The sequence below is a fragment of the Nothoprocta perdicaria genome, unplaced genomic scaffold (genome assembly GCF_003342845.1).
Source record: "Nothoprocta perdicaria isolate Ctin4 unplaced genomic scaffold, notPer1 scaffold_9, whole genome shotgun sequence".
Classification (NCBI taxonomy): Eukaryota; Metazoa; Chordata; class Aves; order Tinamiformes; family Tinamidae; genus Nothoprocta; species Nothoprocta perdicaria.
This window is the reverse complement of record NW_020456198.1, coordinates 2,236,239-2,258,170: the sequence shown is the minus strand read 5'-3', so window position 1 is coordinate 2,258,170 and position 21,932 is coordinate 2,236,239. Positions and strand designations below refer to the sequence as shown.

Here is a 21,932-nt window from a genome sequence, read left to right as displayed (position 1 = left end):
GGCTTTAAAAATGTATTGCTTTAATATTTATAATTGTACTCTTAAGATGAATAACTGTGATTTGCCACCTCTCCCACCACAGACCATTTCTCACACTCACTCAATTTCCTCAGAACCACATGAACAGAGATGTAAAATGCTCCTTTCAAYATTTCTGAAGTAAAAGGAAAGACACAGTGCACATCCATGTGGTATTTCTTTTATTTCAAAAACAGGTTTCAGCTTAAATTGTACATGAACCACAAGCAATCCTGGAAGTACTCAGAATTGGCAACATTTACCAAGTGCCAGAGCTGAATTTATCGTGTTGATGCCAATGTGCCATTTGAACATGACTCTAAACTTAAGGTAGTGAGAAGGAACCACCACAGCACTGGAGAGACAAAAACCAAAAGTAGTAAGGAACAAAATTCCCACAGTCTGGTAGGAAAACATAATCCAAGGCTCTATCCTACCTAAAACAGCAGTGGCCTGGAAAGCCTCATGGATTCCATCAAACCCCGATTTGGAGATGACCCAGGCCCTCTTGAAAAAGGTCGTGTGAACTAAATCTTTGCTGCTGCCAAGTCCTCTCTGGGGATTTGGGACAAAATTCCTTCAGTCCGACCAAATCTCTTCCTACTGCCAAGATCCTTGTATAACTATTTGTAAAGCTCATCAACCAAAATATTATTTTCATCGCAGTAACTCTTCAGCCTTTATGGGTTAGTTATGTTAGTTATCAAATATTGACATTGCACTCAAGTTTGCTGAATTGGAAAGTGTTGGCAGGATATTTTGTCCCTGGATTAAGACTTCACAGCCTCTCACCCAGGTATTCAGGCTTCTGTCCTAACACAGCCTGAAAGGGAAACTCCGCATCAGCAAGGGGGATGCTCCTTCTACAAGGACTCAAGCATGTGCTTGCATTCATCCCAGCTTCAACAGCATCACCTGCAGTGCAGACACACAGATACCCAGACACATTTTCCTCAAAACTCAACAGATTTTTAAATGCCAGGTAATAGCCTTCAGTGCAAGATGACAGCATGATCCATGAACAATTCCCAAATAAATTAATCTGAATGTCAGTTTGGACAGCTGAACATCATGCTGTCATAGCAGAAAGAGACAGACATGACACCATACATTTAAGAGTACTTAAAATATTTGCCTCTAAAACCTGGCAAATGAGGATCAAAAATTCTACAACATATTTTGTCTTAAAAAATTCTTTATCAAATGTATCTGTGTGCAATTCATAATTAAATGCCTTCTTTATTTGGAATTATTTCTTTCAAACTCAGACACTTAAAAATCCCACAAGCTAAAAAAAAAAAAATAAAAGACATACACACACACACACGAACAAGTACAAGAAACTGCATTTCTCAAAGAAAGCATTTTTTTCATGTCAAGAAGTGCAATTTTGCTTCCATGATTCTTAAAGTAAAACAGTTTTACCATCAGTTATGCAATGCACTAAGCTAAAAACTGCACCAAATACATTAATAGATCCTGCGCGTCAGCTATATTCAACTTTTCCTATGCACTGCTTAAGGTCAGGAGAGATCTATATGGAAGCTGCACTTACAATAACTCATCTTTACCAGTGTAGGCAGGTCAGTAAATATATCTACAATCTGTGAAATTGCCTATGACTGTTAGAGAATGGAAGTCAATAATATCTACCATTATACCAGTGAAGTGTTTACATTTACTGTAACACTGTCTTGCTTTTGCATACAAACATAGGCTTTGCTTCAAGCCCCTGAAGCTGCGCATGATTATGATGCAAGCGTCAGGGGAACACATTGCCAAAAAATCTATAGCATAACACAGAACTCCTGCTTTTCATCTCATTGAACTTGATTTTTCCACACATCCTCCTGGTCCCATTTAAGACAACAGATCTACYCCTATTAAGACAACAGATCTACTCCTATTTATTTAGCTATCATAAGGATGCCAGCTCTATGGAGAAATTTTATAGAGAAATCAGCTTTGGCTTAATATTGTCTTTACTGAAGAGGTGAGCTATGCTACTGTCTTCAGAAAGATTTTCAGAAGGTTATTACTGAGATTAGGCTTTTAATGCTCCTAAGAGTAAAGCTCCTCATGAGTTCAATCCCTTCTGGCAGTGACGCAGGGCCAAGCACTACAGGATGGTGATGGGAAGGAACCAAGGGGCCACGTAACCTGACCACAAAAGATACACTGGCCAGGGCCTCTCAACAGTAAGCCAAGACCTTTGCAGGTTTTTACTTGCAGGTCTAGTACTATAGTATAAAAGCTCCTCGCTCTTAAAAAGAGGAGCTGAAGAACTCTGTGCCAGGACTAGTTTATTCTCACAGAGACTATACTGAGAAATAAATCTGTACTACTGCACCTTCTGGTATTTCTCCACCTTGCATAAAAGGTGCAAGTCATTACAAGATGAATATCTACCCTCAAATAAACATTACATGCAATGTGTGGACTATTTTTGTATGAAGCAGTAGTTCAGAATTGGGGATGCAAAAATACAGTACAGAAAAAAATACTGATAGCTTTTACATATGGAAAACTAAAATTAAAGGGAAGGAATATAGAGATACAGTACGGTGTTGTGAACTGGTTTGACAAGTTAAAAACAGATTGTTTCCCTCCTAGAGGTTTACATGTTTCACATCAGCATTTTGCTTTATGTTGTTACAATATTTATTTTGTAGCATTATTTAAAATAATTTTTCAGTCTAAAGTCTAACCTAGAACTCATCATGTTTTACCCTAAATGGCCACTTGGAATGCTGTGAAACATGATTTGCAGCCAGAAGCACCAAGTACATAAATTCTTCCACATCAAAGGAGTAGTTGGTAAATTTTGGATGTTCCCCCAGCGTTGGGTGGTGTCCCTAAAACAACAMAAAAACAACCAACAAAAAGGCATTAAAAGCATTTAGACAACAAAAATTCAGTACATYTTCCATAAAAAGGGGTGAGTTTTAAGTTATTATATCTTAACCATTGCTGTGCTCTGAGGCAAGAAAAGTAAAGAAATTGCACAAGGATGTAAGGGAGAGCTTCGATTAACAGCCTATTAATTTCATTTCTCTTCTTCTCTTGGCCACTAATATCCAAAGATTTCTTAATCTAACAAGGAAATTAATTTCAACTACAGACAAAAAATCATATTTCCAAGATCAGAACACAGGCAAAACAAGCTAAACTTTAAGCAAATRAAGCTATAATAGGAAAATCATCCCCACCCTTCCACCAGTGTGGCTATCATTACCTGATCTTGAGGGAATACTTTATTCTTTTTTTGCCAGGTGATGTAGTGAATGCCTCTTAGCCTTGCTAAATCCAGATAGCAACGTTCATCTTCACAGTTATACCTAGGGACAGGCAGAAGACCAAATTAACCCTAGAAATTACACTTGCCCCACCTCAGGGGTTTTAAGCAGAACCGCCCAAGATGGGGGGGATTCAGTCCTCTTCTGACAAATGTAAGACACTTTTGTTCAGTTCTATAGAACTAGAGTATCTATCAGTATCACTTCACGACAAAACACATTTAAATGACGCTCCTGGAGAAGCTTAGGTAAGGTAGAAAATGCTCAGCTGAGTTTGGCCGGGAAGCTGCTGCTTGTGTCCTGGCGACTATAGGAAAGAGGATATAAACAACCTTTTGGGAGAATGTTTTAACAGCCTAGACAAACATTTGTTGTAATCAATTCCTCTAGATCACCAGAGTACCATTAATAGAGATCGGTGCCCCCAAGCAGAACAAGTCTCTTTCTATCATCTTCCTCATGCAATTACTTGCCAGGCTGCCTCTTGCTTATACCATGACATAGTGGGAAACCAAAGGCCAAGGCTGCACGATAATCACATTTTGTATGTTATGATGAAAGCTGCCTTACTTACCCAAAAATGAAGCCTAGAGGAGGATGCTACAGAAATGTTCACAGTCAAACACCAGCAAAGGAGAGTACTTCATTGGCACACATGAACAGACACCAGCAGTTATGTTTATAATAAGGAGGGGAAGAGAGAAAAATCAGACTTACAATTCAAAGACAACAGCCCAGTCTGGGAGAAAAAGCAAATGGGTAAGTCCAGCTCCATGCATCCCAATGAATATATCAGAATTGTGTGTAATTCTCAATTGCTCTGAAAATTCAAGTTCCCTGTAGAATACACAATGCAGAGGGGTGATCTGGCATGCCTATCCATCTCAGCACAAATTAGTTACATGCAGAAAGCACAAAATTAACTTAAGGGAATTCTGAAAGAGGGAATTGATTTTTAAAGGAACCATACTAAAAAAATCAAAAATGCTGCAACCAGCAATAACTCAGCATGGAATTAAATGAGATGAAGACAGATTTCAGAACTTTGCATTAACAAGAGCTTGCTCCAAAARTTTGATTTTCTTTGGTTAAGTCATTTTATGTTTTTGTAAACCTYTTTTATTTGCTCTTTTTAAAAAATAGACATCCTTTAAAATACAAAGAAACCTAAAGCATTTTGAATTAATTGTAGAAATATAAAGTTCCCTCATAAAGGTGCAGATCCCCAACCTGAACTTATACACAGGGAATCAAGCAGAAATAAGGAGACTAGACTCCGTTTCAGCTCCCAAAACTTCTACAGTTGCAGCTTCTCCCTGTCACTTCTCTCCTACCCTTTAACTGCAAGTTCCACATCAAGTGTTTTTAAATCTAAAGGGGTTCCCTGATCACATGATGAAAGAAATGACTGAAAGTATTTAGTCATAAGTAGAAGAAAGTGAAATGGAATATTGCTGGCTGCAATCTTGGGAAAACCAGATCATAACAATAGTAACTTTCTGCCCACCTTGAAGAGAAAAAAGCTCAACCAGATCAAATTGCAACAAGGAAGCTTAGAGTGTTTAAGCTGCAGTAGGGACAGAGTCCCTGCTATGAGGACAGTGACGCACCAGGAGGGCTGGGGCAATCTCCAGTGCTGAACGATACTACAAATGGTTTGGACAAGCATCAATAATTGCAGAAATACCACAGCTCCTGCTTTCAAACAGTGGGATGGTCCTCTCATGAGCATCTAGCCTCTTTCCTAATGGCTGCTTAGGCAATATCTTAAGTGCTGGAAGCAGAAACAAAACTAAACAAACAAAACAAAAACCCACCCTATCTCAGCTTTGGACAATATTGAGCTTCAGCTCCCTGCTCTTCCTGCATCAGGGTCCACAACAGAGCCAGGGAGGGGGAAACTGCTGCTGTAGACACAGTCAAGTACCACTCAGGAGCTTTTTCCTTCAAACCTTTACTTATTGGCACAATGCCTACCTCAACTAGACATCATAAATTGATCTCAATGGTCTTYGGGGACGATTTGTCTTTAGGGACAAATAAGTTATGAATTATTATTCATTACTAAGCTAGTAGTCATAAAATAAGACAACACCATCACATAACAGAAATTCTCGTTGACCCACTGGAGAGCACTAGAAAATCCAAAAAGTGATGGGAACAAGCTGTGTCTGAGAGGGAGGAGGAAACACCCAAAAGAAAGAAATTTCAAAACTTGCTCACAGAGTACTTTTAACATGAGCATAGAAATTCATTCTTAAGTAACTAATCACTGGATAGGAATCCTTAACCCACTATTTCAGTAATATTCTTCCTTGCCTTGCATTTCGTAAGGGTTGAGTACTGAGATGCATGTAGCTTCATCTGCTAATGGCTCAGCATCAGCCACAGGCAGCATGAAACAGCACCAGTTTTCCTTACCAAAATACCTACTTGTACTTGTAGTCTACCACTTGGACCTCCAACCTCGATACTGTTTTCAAAGCATTCACGAGCTAAGGAGGAAAATAAAAAGGACTCTGATTTAATGTTTTGCTCCAATTGGTTCCTCCCCACACTCCCGATCATTTTACACACTCCCCTTCCTCACCAGGGCATAACACTGAGGAGAAAAGAACAGACTGTCACTGCCATATAAAGGAGCTATTTCTCCAGTCTCTCTATCCTAAACCCAGTATGGAGGATGACCTCTGGGTTAAACCTCTTTCCTAACACTGAGATCTTTTCAACATTTTCTATACCTTACTCCTGTCAGAGCAGTCACAGGAGATGGGGCTTGGTTCTCCTGCATCATCCCAGACCCTTACCTTTTACATGGTCCAAAGCCTAAACCTAAACCACCAAAAACTATCAGGAATTTTGCCAAACTGTAAAAGGAGCATTTGACATTTCAGTCTTGTTTTCAAAAAAAAWATTTCAATACCTAAAAAAACCAAATTGATAGCTAGAACAATTTTCAAGAACCCCTTACCAGGCCAGATTCCGACTCATGTGAGAAGCAAAACCAACACCCCTTGTGTGGGCTTCTACCAGAAAGGGCTTTTTGCAAGACTCCTATTCACAGCCGGCAGGAGAGGGAAAAGAAATCAAAGTGTTTTCCTCTACAAAAGTATTGTCAAGAGAAAATTAACTTCTCACTTCATGTCATGTGCTTATTATCCAAAAACACACTACATGTAGCAGTGCAGGCAGGCGCTGTGGACTGTCTGGCAGATAAGGCAGAGGACTGGTGATCTCGGCTCTATCTATTCTGCCACTGAACTACTGCATCAAATAAGTCTCAGTTTCCCTACATAAAATGGAAATAATAATATCTATCTGTTTTTTGTCAGGTACTAACAACTAGGAATGAAGAGAAGTATAAAAACATTAGATGTTATCATTTCATCACAAAGATAGCTTCATCGTGAGACCACCAAGTTGTATGATTTGAAAACGCGAATCAGCATGAAAATTCATTAAATTTTGAATGCTCGTCCTCAGATACAACTGCCTACGTATTTTGTTCTGCCAGCATGACAAAGCTTTTCATTAGAGCCTTCAACAATGGGGCTTCTAGAAATCAAAGAGAATAAYAGGAAAGCAAAATAATTTAATTTTATCAGAAGGTTCTACAATATCTTTTTGTTAAGAGGAAATACTTCCAGTATTAGATCTGTAGTCTGCCACCGAGTATCTACAAAAGGCAGCAAGGTTCAGTGCCTGGCGTACAGAAACACAGACTGCCCACACTTTCCACATGACATATTGGAAAAAATTTAGTACTGTACATATCCACTGAAAATTTGTCAGCGGACAGATRTCTTGGCAGTGCCCGAAAACCAATTCAATGAGCAAAATTCAGCTTCTGGTTAATTTACTTATTKTAAAAATATGAAGGACCACACCTCATGCTGGTTTAATATTTTCCGGTAATCTGTACTGCGTGCAAGTATCGTGACTCGAATTTTCCCATCCTAAAAAAGGAAAGAAACAGCAATAAATTAGCTGTGAGGCAGACCTTACTAAAAGAAAAAAAAACTCCCATGTTTATTTTAGCAATTATCTGAGCAACTAAGTATGTTCCCTCCCCATATAACAGATGATGTAACCACCTTAAAATTCACACTGGATTTCCCAACAGATTAAATTGTCAAAAACTTTGYGAAAGTTTTTGCTTTAACAAAGAATAGAATGTTTTCCAAATGATTTATTTTTATTCAGTACAAACGAGTCTTTGTATTACACATTATATGGCAGTTCTTGAAAGCAGGGAAGCTGCTTTCAGGATGGTTTGTGCACAAAATCCTTGGGAAAAAAAAAATTACCTCTACAGCAGTTCCTCCTTTTACCTCTTCAAATTAATTAGACTCATAGGGGTAAATGCTCCAAGTGAAATAAAAAGATTTAACTGCATGACTCCCATTAGTGCCAGCAGGAGAAGTGTAACTAAATGCCTGTGCAGCATGTGCCCCTCAGCGATAATATGCAAACTGCTCTCTAGCAAACACTTCAAGAGGCCCCAAACTGCTGCATCCATCAATGCATCCATCCATCGCAACAGTTTGCCAAAACCACCAGTGTTTACAACAAAGCAGCCCAGGCTCAGAGAGATTGCACCAGGAAGGGACTGGGAGGACCAGCTCCAATCATTCCCTTCTCTACCTGAGCCCAGCAGTAGCTAATGATGATTGGAAAAGAGGAGGAAGGCAGAGAGGAAGCCCACTGCTTTGTAGGATCCTCTCTCTTGCCTTCTTTAACGGCAGCAGGTTGCCAGCAGAGTCTAGAAGAGACAACATACKGTGTATCCAGCTTAACTAGAAAGAATCTAAAAGCCTTAGGAACACAGGAGGGGATGTGAAAGAGTAGCTCCCTAGGGTTCAAAGCAGAATGTCCTAATGTTTGTCCTACATAGATTACATGTGGGGTCAGCTTTTACAAACATATGTAAAATCTGCTGAAGGTCTTTATGGAACTGATGGGCTTACTGGAAGAAAGTCTTTAGTGCCCTAGTGAAGGACAAGAAATGTAATATTTGCTCTGATTTCCCACTGCATCCAGTTAGTTGCAGTTTCTTTTTATCCAGGTAAGAACTGCAAGCTCCACACTACAGTTTATCTTTCTTTTACTATACCTTAGGTCCTTCTTGTGTGATATTTAATCTGTGTAACACATGCTGAGAAAATGCTCTAAATAGTCCTGTACCGTGACAGCCAGAGATCTGAAATTAGAAAAAGCAATTAACAATATAAAAGTTATTTTGCTCAGCAAACCTCACTTTGTCATCAGTTTCTTATCATTCTTGCAGAACAAAAACCCACTGTCATGCACTGCATTGAGCACATCACCGTTCACTGCAACACAAGCAGCACTTTCATTTGGAAGGAAATATGACTCACTCTGTAGTGTTACAGCCTGAATGCACAAGCTAACTCCCTAGGAATGAAAGCTTTTGCACAAAGGTAGTGTCTAGCAGCAAAAACACTCACAAAACTTCTTACTGACACCAGAATGGGCTGTTCTGCCTTTCAAGAGGCTGCCTTCCATCCCCCCAAACCATAATCCTAAACTCAGGCTTCCCAACTTCTCTTCTGAGCAGTCTGACTTCTCCAAGCCTGGGCTCCCTCCCTTGCCAGACTTGGATCACACATCCTCAGCCAGGAGACCCTGCTCCATCAGTTCCAGGGAAATGCCACAAAGGAAGCAAATTAAGGAATTATGGTCAAGTTATCACATGAATGCAGGGCAGTAATCACCCACATTCAGAACTTATTCTCCATAGAATATGCAAAGTGACAGCCCCAAGATAAAAGCCCACATAAAAGCTGCTTCCTTGGCTTCCAGCAACACTGCCAATTTACAATCTTTTGTGCTCTGCAAGTATACCAGTAAATTCTCACTACYTCCCATTAAAGAGGAATAATCTGTGTCTCATGAACTGCAAAGTAGAAGCCTGCACACAAGCATTTACCACCAACCAGTTTAAGTACAATGATCAAGCACCCTTTGAAATCCTAATCCCTAAAATCATTTCATTTGGAGTTGCACAGTGCTTCAATACAGAATATTTCACAATAATTCACCTAAATGCTTGGGAGAAGCATTAGTTAAGATTTTATACTGTCACATACACATCCCTAGTGAACACACCRCATGGATAAAGAGCACTCACCAAGGGGGTGTTGTAGAACAAGCCATATCGCATCCGAGGCAGTAATGAGAAGACTGCTTCTTTAAAGCACACCTGCAAAGATCACAAGGAGTTACACTGCACTGCTACCTTCTCACATCCCCTGCTCATTCCTTGCAATCACTGCTTATAATGAGGTAGCAATTAGGTGCTGCTGTCAAGAACATCCTCACTTCCCTACCAACTGTGCAAATGAAGGGAACAAAGACAATTCCGGTCCCAAAAGAGTTCTCAAGATGCTACATAGACAAAAGAGGAAAGTGGGGACACCAAAAGAAACAGCAGAGCCGACATTCCTAAGTAGAAGAAAATCAAGTAAATAGTAGAGAGCATTTAAGAGAGAGTTTAAAGGATTTAAGTGAGCTCTGAATGAACGCATACATTTTATTAACAATATTAACATGTATAGGGGAAGTGATATACCTCCCTCAGAAATAGGTAATTTAGAATAATACCATCTGAAAACCCTTAGCTTCAGAGGGTGCTGCCAAAGTGAAATGAATACATAAATACCACCTCCCAGAACATACAAAAGTTTTTCTATCTACATAAAGTGCAGGCAAACCAGGGAAACAGGCAACTGCAGCTACTGCTTCGTGTCTCTGGTTTGTAARACAACATACAAATATCACACACACTAAACATGCATTTAAAATCTGAACGCCTTCCTCTGGAACACTCATATCTAAAAGTGGCTCAAGAAGCAGTCACATTTACTAGGTAGTCTCTAAAGCAAAATATATAATTCCATACCCTTTTAGAGTCAAAAGTTTTCAAATGTATTATTTCATGGTCAGTAAATGCCTTCCATGTCTCACTGAACAAGTCACCGTATCCATATGAGCTCTAGGAGAGGAAAAAAAATGTGCATAATGATTACAGAAGTGCATATAGAAGTTTTTCTAATTATTTACAAGCCTGTAGGACTTTTAACACACATCTTATATGCACATCACCACACCAGCCTTAAAACTGCCTTCCACAGGAGGCAGACAATACAGAATGTCTAACCTACTGTTTACAAGGGTGGTTWACTCAAATTACTTGGTATGTAATTAGTTTTCAAGAAAACAGTTCTACAGCAGCAAATTACAGTCTGAGAGCTTGGGAGCAAGGAGTACCTCCTACTTGTGTTAGAAACAACAGAACATAAGTTAAATTTGAAGTAACCAAAACGTGAAGAGGGGAGAATGCATGAACACAAACTCCTGAAACTAATAACCACCTGGGCACCCAAGTGCAGCAGTAGGGTTTAAAAATAAAAACTCAGAATCGGCCTGTTTCATGTTTGCCTCTATTTTGGGATACTTACTCGCATATAACATGCATCACAGACTGAAGATAAATTTCCCTGTTAATTCTTTCATCAGATCGTTATGTTTGGTATTACTTGAAGTTTCTCTGAAGGACATAATATGAAAATCCCCTATAGCAGCAAGCAGCTGTGGAACCTTTTGGCTTTTCAATCATTCTTGCCTTCAGGGCCATAACAGTTCCTGCACTTTGAGGGCTAAAGAGTCACCACATCTTATTCTATGAATGACTTCACTAACTCCAGTGCAGATTTCTGCTTAAAGGTTCCTTTCAGCTTGGATCTGCATCATCCTTCTTGAAAAATTACATGGAAATGTTTWAAAAAAAAAAAATACAGCTCTAAATGACCACAGAAGAGAGCAGGCAGGTAATGAATCTAAAAGAATCTAAAGGTTGCCAGATTTCCTAAAATGAAGTGGTGCTTTCTCCTCCTCTTCTTCCATTAAGTTTTAAAGAATTTCACAATCCATACTACTTTCTGGCAACCTGCATTATGAGACCTGCTCTTCTAGATTAGAAGTAGAGAGCTGATCTTCAAAGCTGGAAGTACTGCTCTCTAACCCTGTCTCCTCTCCTTAAAAGTGCTTTATAAACATTATTTTCTTTCATTCACAGAGGCAATCTGCAAATCAACGCCCAGTGGATTTCCTACTCATTTTCTGCTTTGTTTAACCTACATCTGAGGGCATTACTGTTTAATAAGAACAGTGCACCAATTTTACAGTAGCTAGAGAATATGCCCAAATCCAATTACATCAGAAGAAAAAAAAAAAGAAAAAAAAAAGAGAGAACAAATAATAAATTCAAGTCTGTCTTTGATAACTGCAGAGATAGCTTATCAGCAGTTACTTGGTGCCATCATCTGGCTGTACATGGTAACAAATTTAAGCAGAAGGAGCAGAAACATTTAAAGCTGCAGAATTATAGTACTCCTGATTGCAACACTTGMTAGAGTTATTTACTTCAATGATGTCATACAAGGAGTTACTTTTCAAAGTAATTTACAATGATATTTAACACATGTTCTTTTCAGAAAGCCATCAGAGCTGGATTAACAGGTCATTACATAACATCTGGGAGCTGGTTTATCTGGCAAGAGATTTATTTCAGCTTTCAAAATACAGGGGAAGTAGAAAAAACGTTTTCTTCTAGCCATAGGGTTGGTTTCTCATTAAATAGCAAGGACTGAATATTGGCACTTCCCTGGTAAATATTAGCTGTTGGAGTAGGGAAAACGCAAAGTATTGCAAAGCAAATTACAGAGCAAAATAATAGGCAGACTAGGGACAACAGCATAGTAAAAGGTATGTTAGTTTTGGACTGGGTTTTAAGTTTTACATGACACACTCAAACGGTTAAAATCAGCAGCCCACCGGAAAATTGAAATTGCATATTAAAAGCTTTGAGGTCTCTATAAATTTGAACTATAGCACATTACAAAGTATGACAAATGCCCTACAGACTTACTGTATCCCACATGACTATGTTGACATCAGTACTGAAAGAATTATTGATATGCTGCGTAATATAAAGATTGACAAAGTCACAGAAGTGATGGTACATATTGACACCTGAGAAAGAGAAAGAATTGTTAGCAAGATATTCATTCACTCATTCATTCACCCATTAGTCACTCCATTTATTCCACTCTAAGCATTTTTCTTTATCAGTGAATAAATTCTGGCTGCATATAAACATACACTTATAAAAATATAGCATATATTTATATGAACATAAATACATATTTGTATAAATAAAGTCTGCATTTCCCTTGCTTCTGAAAGTTTCCCATATGTTCCAGAAAACCAGCCCTTTAAAAAGGAGGGCATCCAGATAAGAAATCTGAATTAAAGCACATTTCAAGAAAATTCAGTGAAATCAGTGGCCATAAAGGTACTGGGAAAAAAAATAAAAATTTTACTTGCCACTTCTCATTAGAGTGTGCAACTGCTTTCTGGAGTGTTTGAAAGTAACTGCTGCACTAACAGTAGCTACTTAAGACATACAGGAAACATCAAAAAGGCCTTTGGCAGTGCTCTTCATTTTGTTTTGTTTTTGTAAGTGCTCAGAGAAACTCTGTCTGAGACACTTCAAGACAGAACTTGTACTTACACTCAAGCAAAAGCCCAAGTAACTCATCAGGTTCTCTCTCAGAGCACTCTTGCTGATTCCTGGTGTCTTAAGTTAATACCAGAGATTAGGGCACAAAAAAAGCTATGATGACTAAAGGAAGTACAGGAATCCGGTTTCTTTGCTAGTGCAGACTTGACATTAGCGTCTAAACTTCCCCTGAACAGCAATTTCCTTCCCTCCACTAAAACAAAGGAGATGTAGGGCGACAGTTTTGTCTCCTGGGACACGGCTACTACCCTGCTCAAAGGTACGAGTTGACAGCAGGGCAAAATGCTCAGGTACTAGCCTTGCTTCAAGCACAAGACACTGGCCCACAGGGGAAGAGGGATAATCCAGCTGCAATGTGCCATACAGTCAAAATAGAGCAAACATCCAGTTTAAACCATAGCTAAGCCCACCACAGCTTGTTTTTAATGTCTACATTCTGAAAATTCTTTTGCTAGGATTTGGCTTTAAAACACACCACATGAGCAAAAAGGCTGATGAATGTCAAATAACACAGGATGCTTCATCTTCCTATAGACCTTTTGGTGCCACCTCTCACATGAATACTGTATAAGTGGTATACTGTAGCCTAGCAATCACCACAACTTTCTGTACTAAAATAAGTCTTCCTGCATTGACTTTTCACCTGAGCTTGAAGCTCTATGATTAAAATAGTGTTATCAGGTTTTATAATCTACTAACATTTTGTCTTTGAACAACATTTCCTCTTTCATATCATTCAATACATGTAGAAACATCATTTACCTAATACGCATTGCAAGACATGTGTATGCACATACCTAGTGTTTATGCAACAGACATGAAAACTGAAAACTACCACCCAGAAGCAGAGCCAAAAATTCTGTACAGAACCGTCTTTGACTTTGTGCCAAAGACTCTTGTCAAAACATAGTCAAGAGTCAAAGACTCTGTGCAGACATGTGGCAGGAAATTTCTCTGATTTTAAGTATCTGTGAGAAAACGTAAGGTTTTCAAATTAAATTTGTGAGATTATTAATAGAACTATAGAAAAACAGGAATAGAGCTGGCACACCTTTTTTCAAAAGAAAAAATACAAGGAAATCTCACATAGCACAAAGGTATAACATAGCTGAGTATGATGGATATGGGCTCTCTTCAATGCAGTATTACAGGACAAGTCTACACTGAAAACACCAGTTACCTGCATCTAATTTCATGAAGTATGTTGGTTTCTCAATAATGATATCACATTTGCCATCTTCTAGGGGCCTGAAGTTTAATGGGGTAAACGTCTGGAGTTCTGCAAACCTAGGAATATTCAACCACAAAGAAGATGCTTTGTCATTAACATACTTAAGACCACGTACCTCATATCTAAGAAGTAACAAATGTTCATCCAGTGCATTTGATTTAACMAGGTTGCCGAAGTCTGATAAAGTCTGACAACTAAAATTGTTTGTAATTGTAATGGAAAGTTCTCAGGTTATGAGCTCCAAGAGGTTAAACATAGCCTTTGATCTCAGCAGGAAAGAGCATCTTTGATCTACAAATCAAAGTAGTTGAGATGTAACAAAGAGCCTTAGAGCTTAGATCTGTGGGTCTATCCAAACTGATCTGCATTGCCAGAGATACTTCAGCAAGATCTTCATGTTTTGGTCAGAATACTGAGTTCAAATGTGATATTTATTATACCTGGAACTAAGCAGAGATGAGCATCTGAAAGGACAATTACAAGTAGGGAAGAAATAAGTCTTGTCTTCCACTGAAGTTATTCTTAACTTAAAGAGACCATCTATGCAAAATGAGAAGAATAATTGGAATCAAGAGAAAAGTATGAAAGGGAAGGGAAAAAAAAAAAGACTTCATATAGGAAACTTCATGGTCCCAGTTCCTTCATGCTTCATCAGTTAACTGGCAATACTACTTGGAAGTACCAACATTCAACCCTGAGAGGACACCAACCACCACAAAGCAACCTCTGCTGTTCCTGCTCAGCCTGTAGATTGCTGCCTGCTCCATACCCCGAATGGGCTCCCCTGGCAGGGTGTATGAATGTGCAGAGCAGGCTCTGCACTGGCCCCAACACCACAAGGATGGGGTCCACCAGGGCACAAACACCAACTTCCAGGCATTTAATGACAAAGGGATCATCTCAGTTCGCAGGCACAGAGTCAACATTGTCTCCAGAAAACATTTGCATGTTAGACCTTCAGGTTAAAAGACACATTCAAAACTTCGGCTGCTCTAAATTAGTCAAGATGACACAATTACACTCAGTACAGTTCAGAACAACACTCCGAACAGAAGTAATTACTAGCGGAATCTGTTATGAACTCTTAAATTGGCTTTAGAAAGGAGCAACTATGTCCTCATTATGAAATACCCAACATAGACTGCTAATGCCAAGAGAAGGAAAAAAAGAAAAAAAGAAAAAAAAAAAAAAAATCCACCCCCCACCACACACACACCCAAACTAAAAGAACTTGGAAGCAGCCAAGCAGCCACAACAAGTGACTCTTACCAAGACTGCAGAGGGCTCTTGCGTTGACCTTCAGCCAAAAATGCTTGAACATCAAGGGTGCAATGACCTCCAATTTCTCCTTTCTGGAAAAAGTCTTCTTTGAATCTAATGCAAATCAATAAAAACTTATCAGATTTTGTGCAGTAGTATTGGAAGTGCTTAGCAATCCAGATTACAGACTCAAACCAGTGCTATCTTGTCTTAATTCCGCAAAATACTTCAAGCATACTTAAAATCTGAGCATTCTCTTCAGCATAATTGCAACATTTTCCACCACTTTCCAAATAAAGATAATGGTGCCCTCAGAGTTTGAAATATTAAGCAAGAAGATAACATTACTCCGCCAGAACATTTTAAGWACCRTTTTCATGTATGCAAATGAATAATTCAATGAGATTTTGCTTCATAATTACTTACAGGAGTATCTATTTTTTTTCAACAACTATTTCAACCTTGGATTTTATAATCCATTTAGTCATCTAATAATTATATAAATGCTGRAAGAATAAGGTCTAAGAACAGATTTCAGAAAGTTTAACAACCAAAGGTGTTGTCTAAATTAGCTCTTAGGATATACTGAGGAGATGACAACYCATTCTGAGGGGTCTGAGGGGTCATGACTGCTGTTACAGTTGTGAAACAGCTTTTTCAAGTCAGATTCCCTGGCATTAACTTTAAAAATAAGGCAAAAGGAAAGCAGGACGATGCCATCCCTTCTTCAGCCAGTAGTCCAATGCATAGCATTTTAATCTGGGATACAAGAGATCCAAATTTAGAGTCTTCTTCAGACTTACTGTACCTGAGAATGCAATTCCTGTTTCCTGTATCAAGGCACACTAATCAGCCCACTAAAACCTATCAGAGAGAAGGCCTTCTTAGTAATTCCTACCTAAAAAAAAAACCCACTATTTTGTCATTCATGTCATTCTGCTTTGCATGTCACTTGACCAATGAAGGATATCTCTGAAGATACAGAAAATCTACCTCTCTAGTTTCTACCCAGAAGAGGGAAGAATCACTGCAAGAAACTTATAGCTTAGCATGCCAAGAACCTAAAAACCCAGCAGTGCTGCAAGAGGCAACCAGCAGTCATCAGAAAAGAAGATTTTCATAGCACTTCAGTGATGAGCCTTTGATCAACTGCATATCCCACAGCACAAAGCACAGCAGCTGTACGTCCAGATTTGTCAAACAAATTTGGAAATGTTTCTCCTTGCCATATTTTGATTTTACTGTAACATAAGCAAATCAGAGACCTGTCATGGTTTCTCTTTGCAGTTCTTAGGTCAATGTACAAGTTTGTTGCTCTGCAGTGCTGAAGGTACTGAGAACAGGTCAGAGATGAATCTYCCTGTTAACAGAAGAGCAAGCAGGACTTGATCAATAACAAGAATGATATTTAGAAGCAAGTAAGAGCTATATGAACTATCAAAAACACCCACCGTTGTTGCAGGCTTGCAATGGGTTTTCATTTCATTCAGCCTCTCTCGAACGTAACCAAAGTCAGCTTGTTTCCAGAATATCTGTTGAGCTGTCTCAATGTCACTTGCCCTGAAATATGAAGAGAAGAAAATTGAGGGCTTTTGCTGAKTTCTAGTAATAACTTAAACAGATAATATTTTTGTTCCACTAGAAGTGGAACAAGAAAGCCGGCCAGTTACTTTATTGGCATTTTGCATGCAAAACAGGAAGCAACTTATCAGCTGCATGTAAGTAAAGACTCCGATGATAGTTTAAAATTCTCCCCTAAAAGGGTATAAAAATCTTTTCTAACATTTTCTCCTCTGTTTTCAAAGCTAAGAAAGGAACTCTGGAGTTATTTTAGGAGTCTGAATTCAAGACTACATCAGAATAAAGAAAACACTGTAGCCTGAGGCATTTCATACAGTACTTTTTATAATGTTTAAAGAAATATGCATGCACAAGCACACATATATGCACATAACACCACGAAGAATCATAACTGTCCTTTAGACTCCAAATATCACTATAATGGTAACTGCAAAACTAATAGAAAAGTGAGCATATACATTTTATGACCTACTGTACATTATACATTTTAGATGGAACTTACCATCCAGTTTCAACATAATCACACACTGGGTAACTGAACCTGTAATCCGATTTGCACGTCTTCTCATAACCCCAGCAGGATTTTAGTTTCTTCAAGTATTTCTGTAACACAGAATTCATTGAGTATGCCTCATGAACAGGTTATGCTGCAGTAAAATTTAAAATTACTTCAGTTAATTGTTAGCTTATACGCTACATTTTGGTAAAATACATTGAATAAAAGGCTTTCCTTTTGGGGTATTTTAAATTCAAGCCTTCTTTCTGCAAYGATTTGGTTAGGCATGGGCATATATCCAAAATAGGACATATATACACAGAAATATTATTCTTGTCTTGAATATATTTTCCTCAATTTTCCTGACTCAGTGTGCAGCATCCCAAAATTTTTACAGTGGCGAGAGCTGCAGGTAATGAATAAACCTTAGAGGCAGCACAGTGCACAAGGCAAAATCATTTCCCTTATTTGCCCCTACTCTTGGTGCTTGACCAAAGATGCTGCAGCACCCCAAGAGCCACAGGCCTAGAAATTACTAACTATACTTAGATCAAATATCTTCCACACGTGCAAGAGTGCCGTTCAGATTAACATGATCACTTCAGCTCTGTAGTAATTAAAGGCAAAAAAAGAAAAAGCTTGCAAAAGCTTGCATTGTTTCATAAATCTAGCTCGTTATTCATAAAAAAAGAAAAAAAAATCTGGCAATGTCAGATGCAGAAAAGGGTCCAATATAGCCCTTTCAAGAGCAACTGCTCCAGGTCCCAACGAAATCAATGCACTGGCAAGGAGACCAGCTCATTACCATCTTTAATTATTAAGACTCCAAGTACAAACCACCCCCAAATTACTTTTGAACAAAACCATTAAAAAGCCAAACCAAAAAGCAGACCTACTTTGTAYGGGCACAGAGGGTCCTGCTGGCAGGTGCTGGCAACGTGCTGGTTGTTGTGCAGAAAGTAGGGAACGTGCTCCTCTGGCAACTTGATGGTTTCGTAGCTGTACAACGGCTCCTCCACGACRTTTTTGATTCGGGCAAGGTTTTCATCTTGGGAATTAGCCAGGATTTCTCKCAGTAGCAATCCAAAAGCCAGCAGCATGAACATGGCAACCTACAAATTCTGTAGTAATTTAAAAAAAGAGAAAGAAAGAAAAAAGAAAAAGCTTAGCATATATACRATGTAGCACATTTCAAGCATACAAGGTAACATTCAGTCGAATTAAGTCACGTACTCAAAGAACTCACATCCGATTTTTATTTTTCCCAGTGCAGAATAAACTTCCGCCGGGAGAGCGGCCTCAGGAATACCCGCGGGCCGTTAGYCCCGGCGGGAATTACGCACTGCCAGCTCGCGGCCAGGCCCGCAAGGGTGTGTTTACTTTAACTGGATCCCACGGGATGCCTGGGAGTTTATATCTGGAAGCCAAGTAGCCAGTATAAAACAGGCGGAGGGCAGGAAGAATGCTTAAAAGTATTCGGCCGGGAGGGAATCAGAAGTATTTTTAAAGTATTCGACTGGGAAAGAGTAAGAAATTCGGCTTTATATAGAGACACATGTGCGTGTGTGCATGCATTTTAATTTATATTATGTCATATAACATATAAATGTTATCATATAAAACATGCACACGCATATAAAAAGGCAGATAAGAAGAAAAGCTTCTTCAGAGGAAATTCGGAAGAAATTAACCATTAGTTGAGGAGAAAAATAGGCAATTGTGAATAAAGAGCCAAAGCGAGATGCGGGGAAGCGTCAGTAGCGAGCAGGGCGTTAAAGAAAAGTTTTGACCATAGAGTTACATGCAGTAAGTCAGCTATATGTATCTCTGTATTTGCTAATATATATGTATACGCACACATATGTATAAATACATGGACCATAGAAGAACACATAAGCACCATATATAGATAAATGCCCGTACGCAGTAAATGTAGCCAACCTAGAGCGCCCGTCCCCACGCGCACACAGACGCACCCGCCCAGCACCCTATAGACTTCCACGCAGCCCGTATAGAGTGCGCGGCGCAGCCCCCCGCCGCCCTGCGGCCCTACCTGCGCGGCGGCACCTGCCGGGCCGGGCCGGGCCGGGCCGGGCCGGGCGGCTCCGCGGGCGGGCAGGGCGGTCCCGGCGCCGCCGCCTCAGAGGCGCAGGCCGCGGGGCGCCCGGCCGCGCATGGCAGCGGCGGCGGCCGTTAGAGGGGCGGCGCGCGCCGGCTCCTCGCGCCTGAGGCGGCCGCGCCGGGAAGAAGGAGGGAGGGAAGGAGAGAGGGCGGCGCCGCGGCCACCTGGAGGCGGCGGGACCCGCAGCAGGAGGCGGCGGCGGCCGGAAGCCCCGCGGCGCGGACGGAGCGGGGCGGCCGCGGCTCCCGGCGCCTCTTCCTCCCGCCGCCCTGAGGAGGAGGCGGCGGCGGCGGTGCCAGGATGCGCGCGGGGAAAAAACAGCGGAAAAGGCAAATCGCGGCCTTTTCCTCCCGGCGCCGGCAGGAAGCGGCGCCGCTTAGCGCCATTGTCCGCCTTCCTCGGCGCCCCGCGACCGGGAGATGAGGATTTCCAGGCGAGGAATCCCGGCCGCCCTCAGGAAAGCCGCGGGGGAGCCAGCCCATGGAACTGAGCACCCACCACCCGCAAAACACCCAKTTTTTAACAGAATTTAACTTCAGTTAAATTTAAATTCAGTTCAATTCTAAGGGTATTGATACATCCACACGCCCTTCCGAGCACGGCAGTGCTAAGYTCACGCCTCCCCACACAAACACAGCAAAACACCCTCCAACGATCTCCAAAGCCGTGTTAAAGCAAAGCCAGCACACACTGTTAGCATAAAATTTTATTTTACCCAGACCCATGCTTTATACAGTTTATACACATTTTACAACTAGAAACACCAAGGGTTCCATTTGCACTGTGCAATAATCCATTATCTTTAATATCCAACTAGTTAAAGCCCTTAGCAAAACATACATACACAAATTGTAACAAACCTATCTAATAAGACAAAAAAAATTAATAAAAACTATTCCTTTCATGTGCAGGTATGTGCGATTTTGAACTTTGGCTCCTCATTAAGGAGCCAGCCCAAAGAAGTGAACGTGCACGTAGTCCAACTCCTCCAAAATTCATCAACATTAACGGCAGGTTTTCCATCTTCCCTAGACTACAGAATATGCCTCATTTGAGCTTCATACTTGGAAGAAGCCTTAAAATGAAAATTCCTCCTATTTGCATATGCAGTGAAAATCGTGTATAAATTAGGTGCTTGAATGAGGGAGGATTTTAAAATAATAAATCTAAACAGAAGCGTGCATCACTTTTCTGAGTTAAATCCTTCCCCTTCAGCACATACTGCTTTTCCAGGCCATTTCCATAATGGGAAAGAACTTAAGGTGTGCTGGCAGATGTTAACGCTAATGTTTCTTCAAAATAAGCATACCAGAAGTATAACAAAATACAATCAAAATAGACAATAATTAGAAGTCTAGGCTACTTTCCAATAGCTATTTTGTTTTCTAAGGCTTTGATGATTAAGATGTATTAAGCCACTTGATTCTGATGCACTAGTAAAAAGGCTGCACTGAAAGGGATTAAAGAATCCAAAAATAGTCAATTTATATATTTACATCTACTTCTTCAGTATTTAAAAATCTAATATATCTGAGAAGTGCTTATATATCTAAAACAGTTAATGCTGACAGCACATTAAAATTTCTAATTTCTAATCTTCCTGAAAACCAAATACATTTGCAGAAATCAAAAACTGTACCTCTATCAGCCTTTCAAAAAGTGCTTACAGATACATTACATGTGAAACATTACCTTCAGAAACCAGTGGTAGTATTAAAATTAAATAAAAGTTAAATCTTTAATTTTTGAAGCCTTTTTTCCAAGATTGTGAAAAAAAAATACAAACCAACAAAACAAAAACCCCACAAAAACTCAAGGTGAACAGCAATTTATTGACTCACTGCAATAGAAAACTGCTTWAAAATATTTCTTTTTAAACTATTTAGCACCCTAAACTTTAACCTTCTTGAAAAGTTCCTTTATGAAAAATGAATTTYTAACACCTACATGTGTTTAATTAAATCTAGCCTGATTTAATTAAGCTCCAACAAGTGGAACTTACTTTGATTTGCATGTATGTTTTAAACTTAAAGCAACCAAGAAAATTTCAACATGAAAGGGTTAATTTTTAGTCTTTGAGAAGAAAAAAAGTTTCAACTTAGTTTCCAAAATGAAACTAAAATTCTTTCCTGTCTTCCAAGAGAAAAAAAAAAAAAAAGGAAAAAAGCCTGTATTTTAATATTTTAATAAAGCAATTAAAATTTCTAATACAGACTAGAAGTTAAGACTATTTTTAGTGTTCTTCTGTTGCTTTATTGACATACTCAGAGTATCTGTCTGAATCTGACATTGCCTGTGAAACTCCAGACATTAACCGTTCTCAC

The 21,932-nt window shown here is 39.6% G+C and overlaps 1 protein-coding gene across 1 annotated transcript; it reads right to left on the bottom strand.

The window, feature by feature from the left end:
- Positions 1-1,557: 1,557 nt before the first annotated feature.
- EOGT (EGF domain specific O-linked N-acetylglucosamine transferase) lies at positions 1,558-19,561 on the bottom strand. Its single transcript, XM_026052596.1, has 16 exons — positions 19,540-19,561; positions 18,383-18,607; positions 17,493-17,593; positions 16,861-16,969; positions 16,675-16,769; positions 15,419-15,523; positions 14,099-14,205; positions 12,265-12,368; positions 10,237-10,329; positions 9,466-9,537; positions 8,428-8,514; positions 7,202-7,270; positions 5,748-5,809; positions 4,032-4,151; positions 3,254-3,356; positions 1,558-2,873 (listed from the first exon to the last, which is right to left on the bottom strand). The coding sequence occupies exons 2-16, from the start codon at positions 18,590-18,592 to the stop codon at positions 2,727-2,729; spliced, it is 1,584 nt and encodes a 527-aa protein (XP_025908381.1). The 5' UTR covers positions 18,593-18,607; positions 19,540-19,561; the 3' UTR covers positions 1,558-2,726.
- Between the last annotated feature and the right edge of the window lie 2,371 nt (positions 19,562-21,932).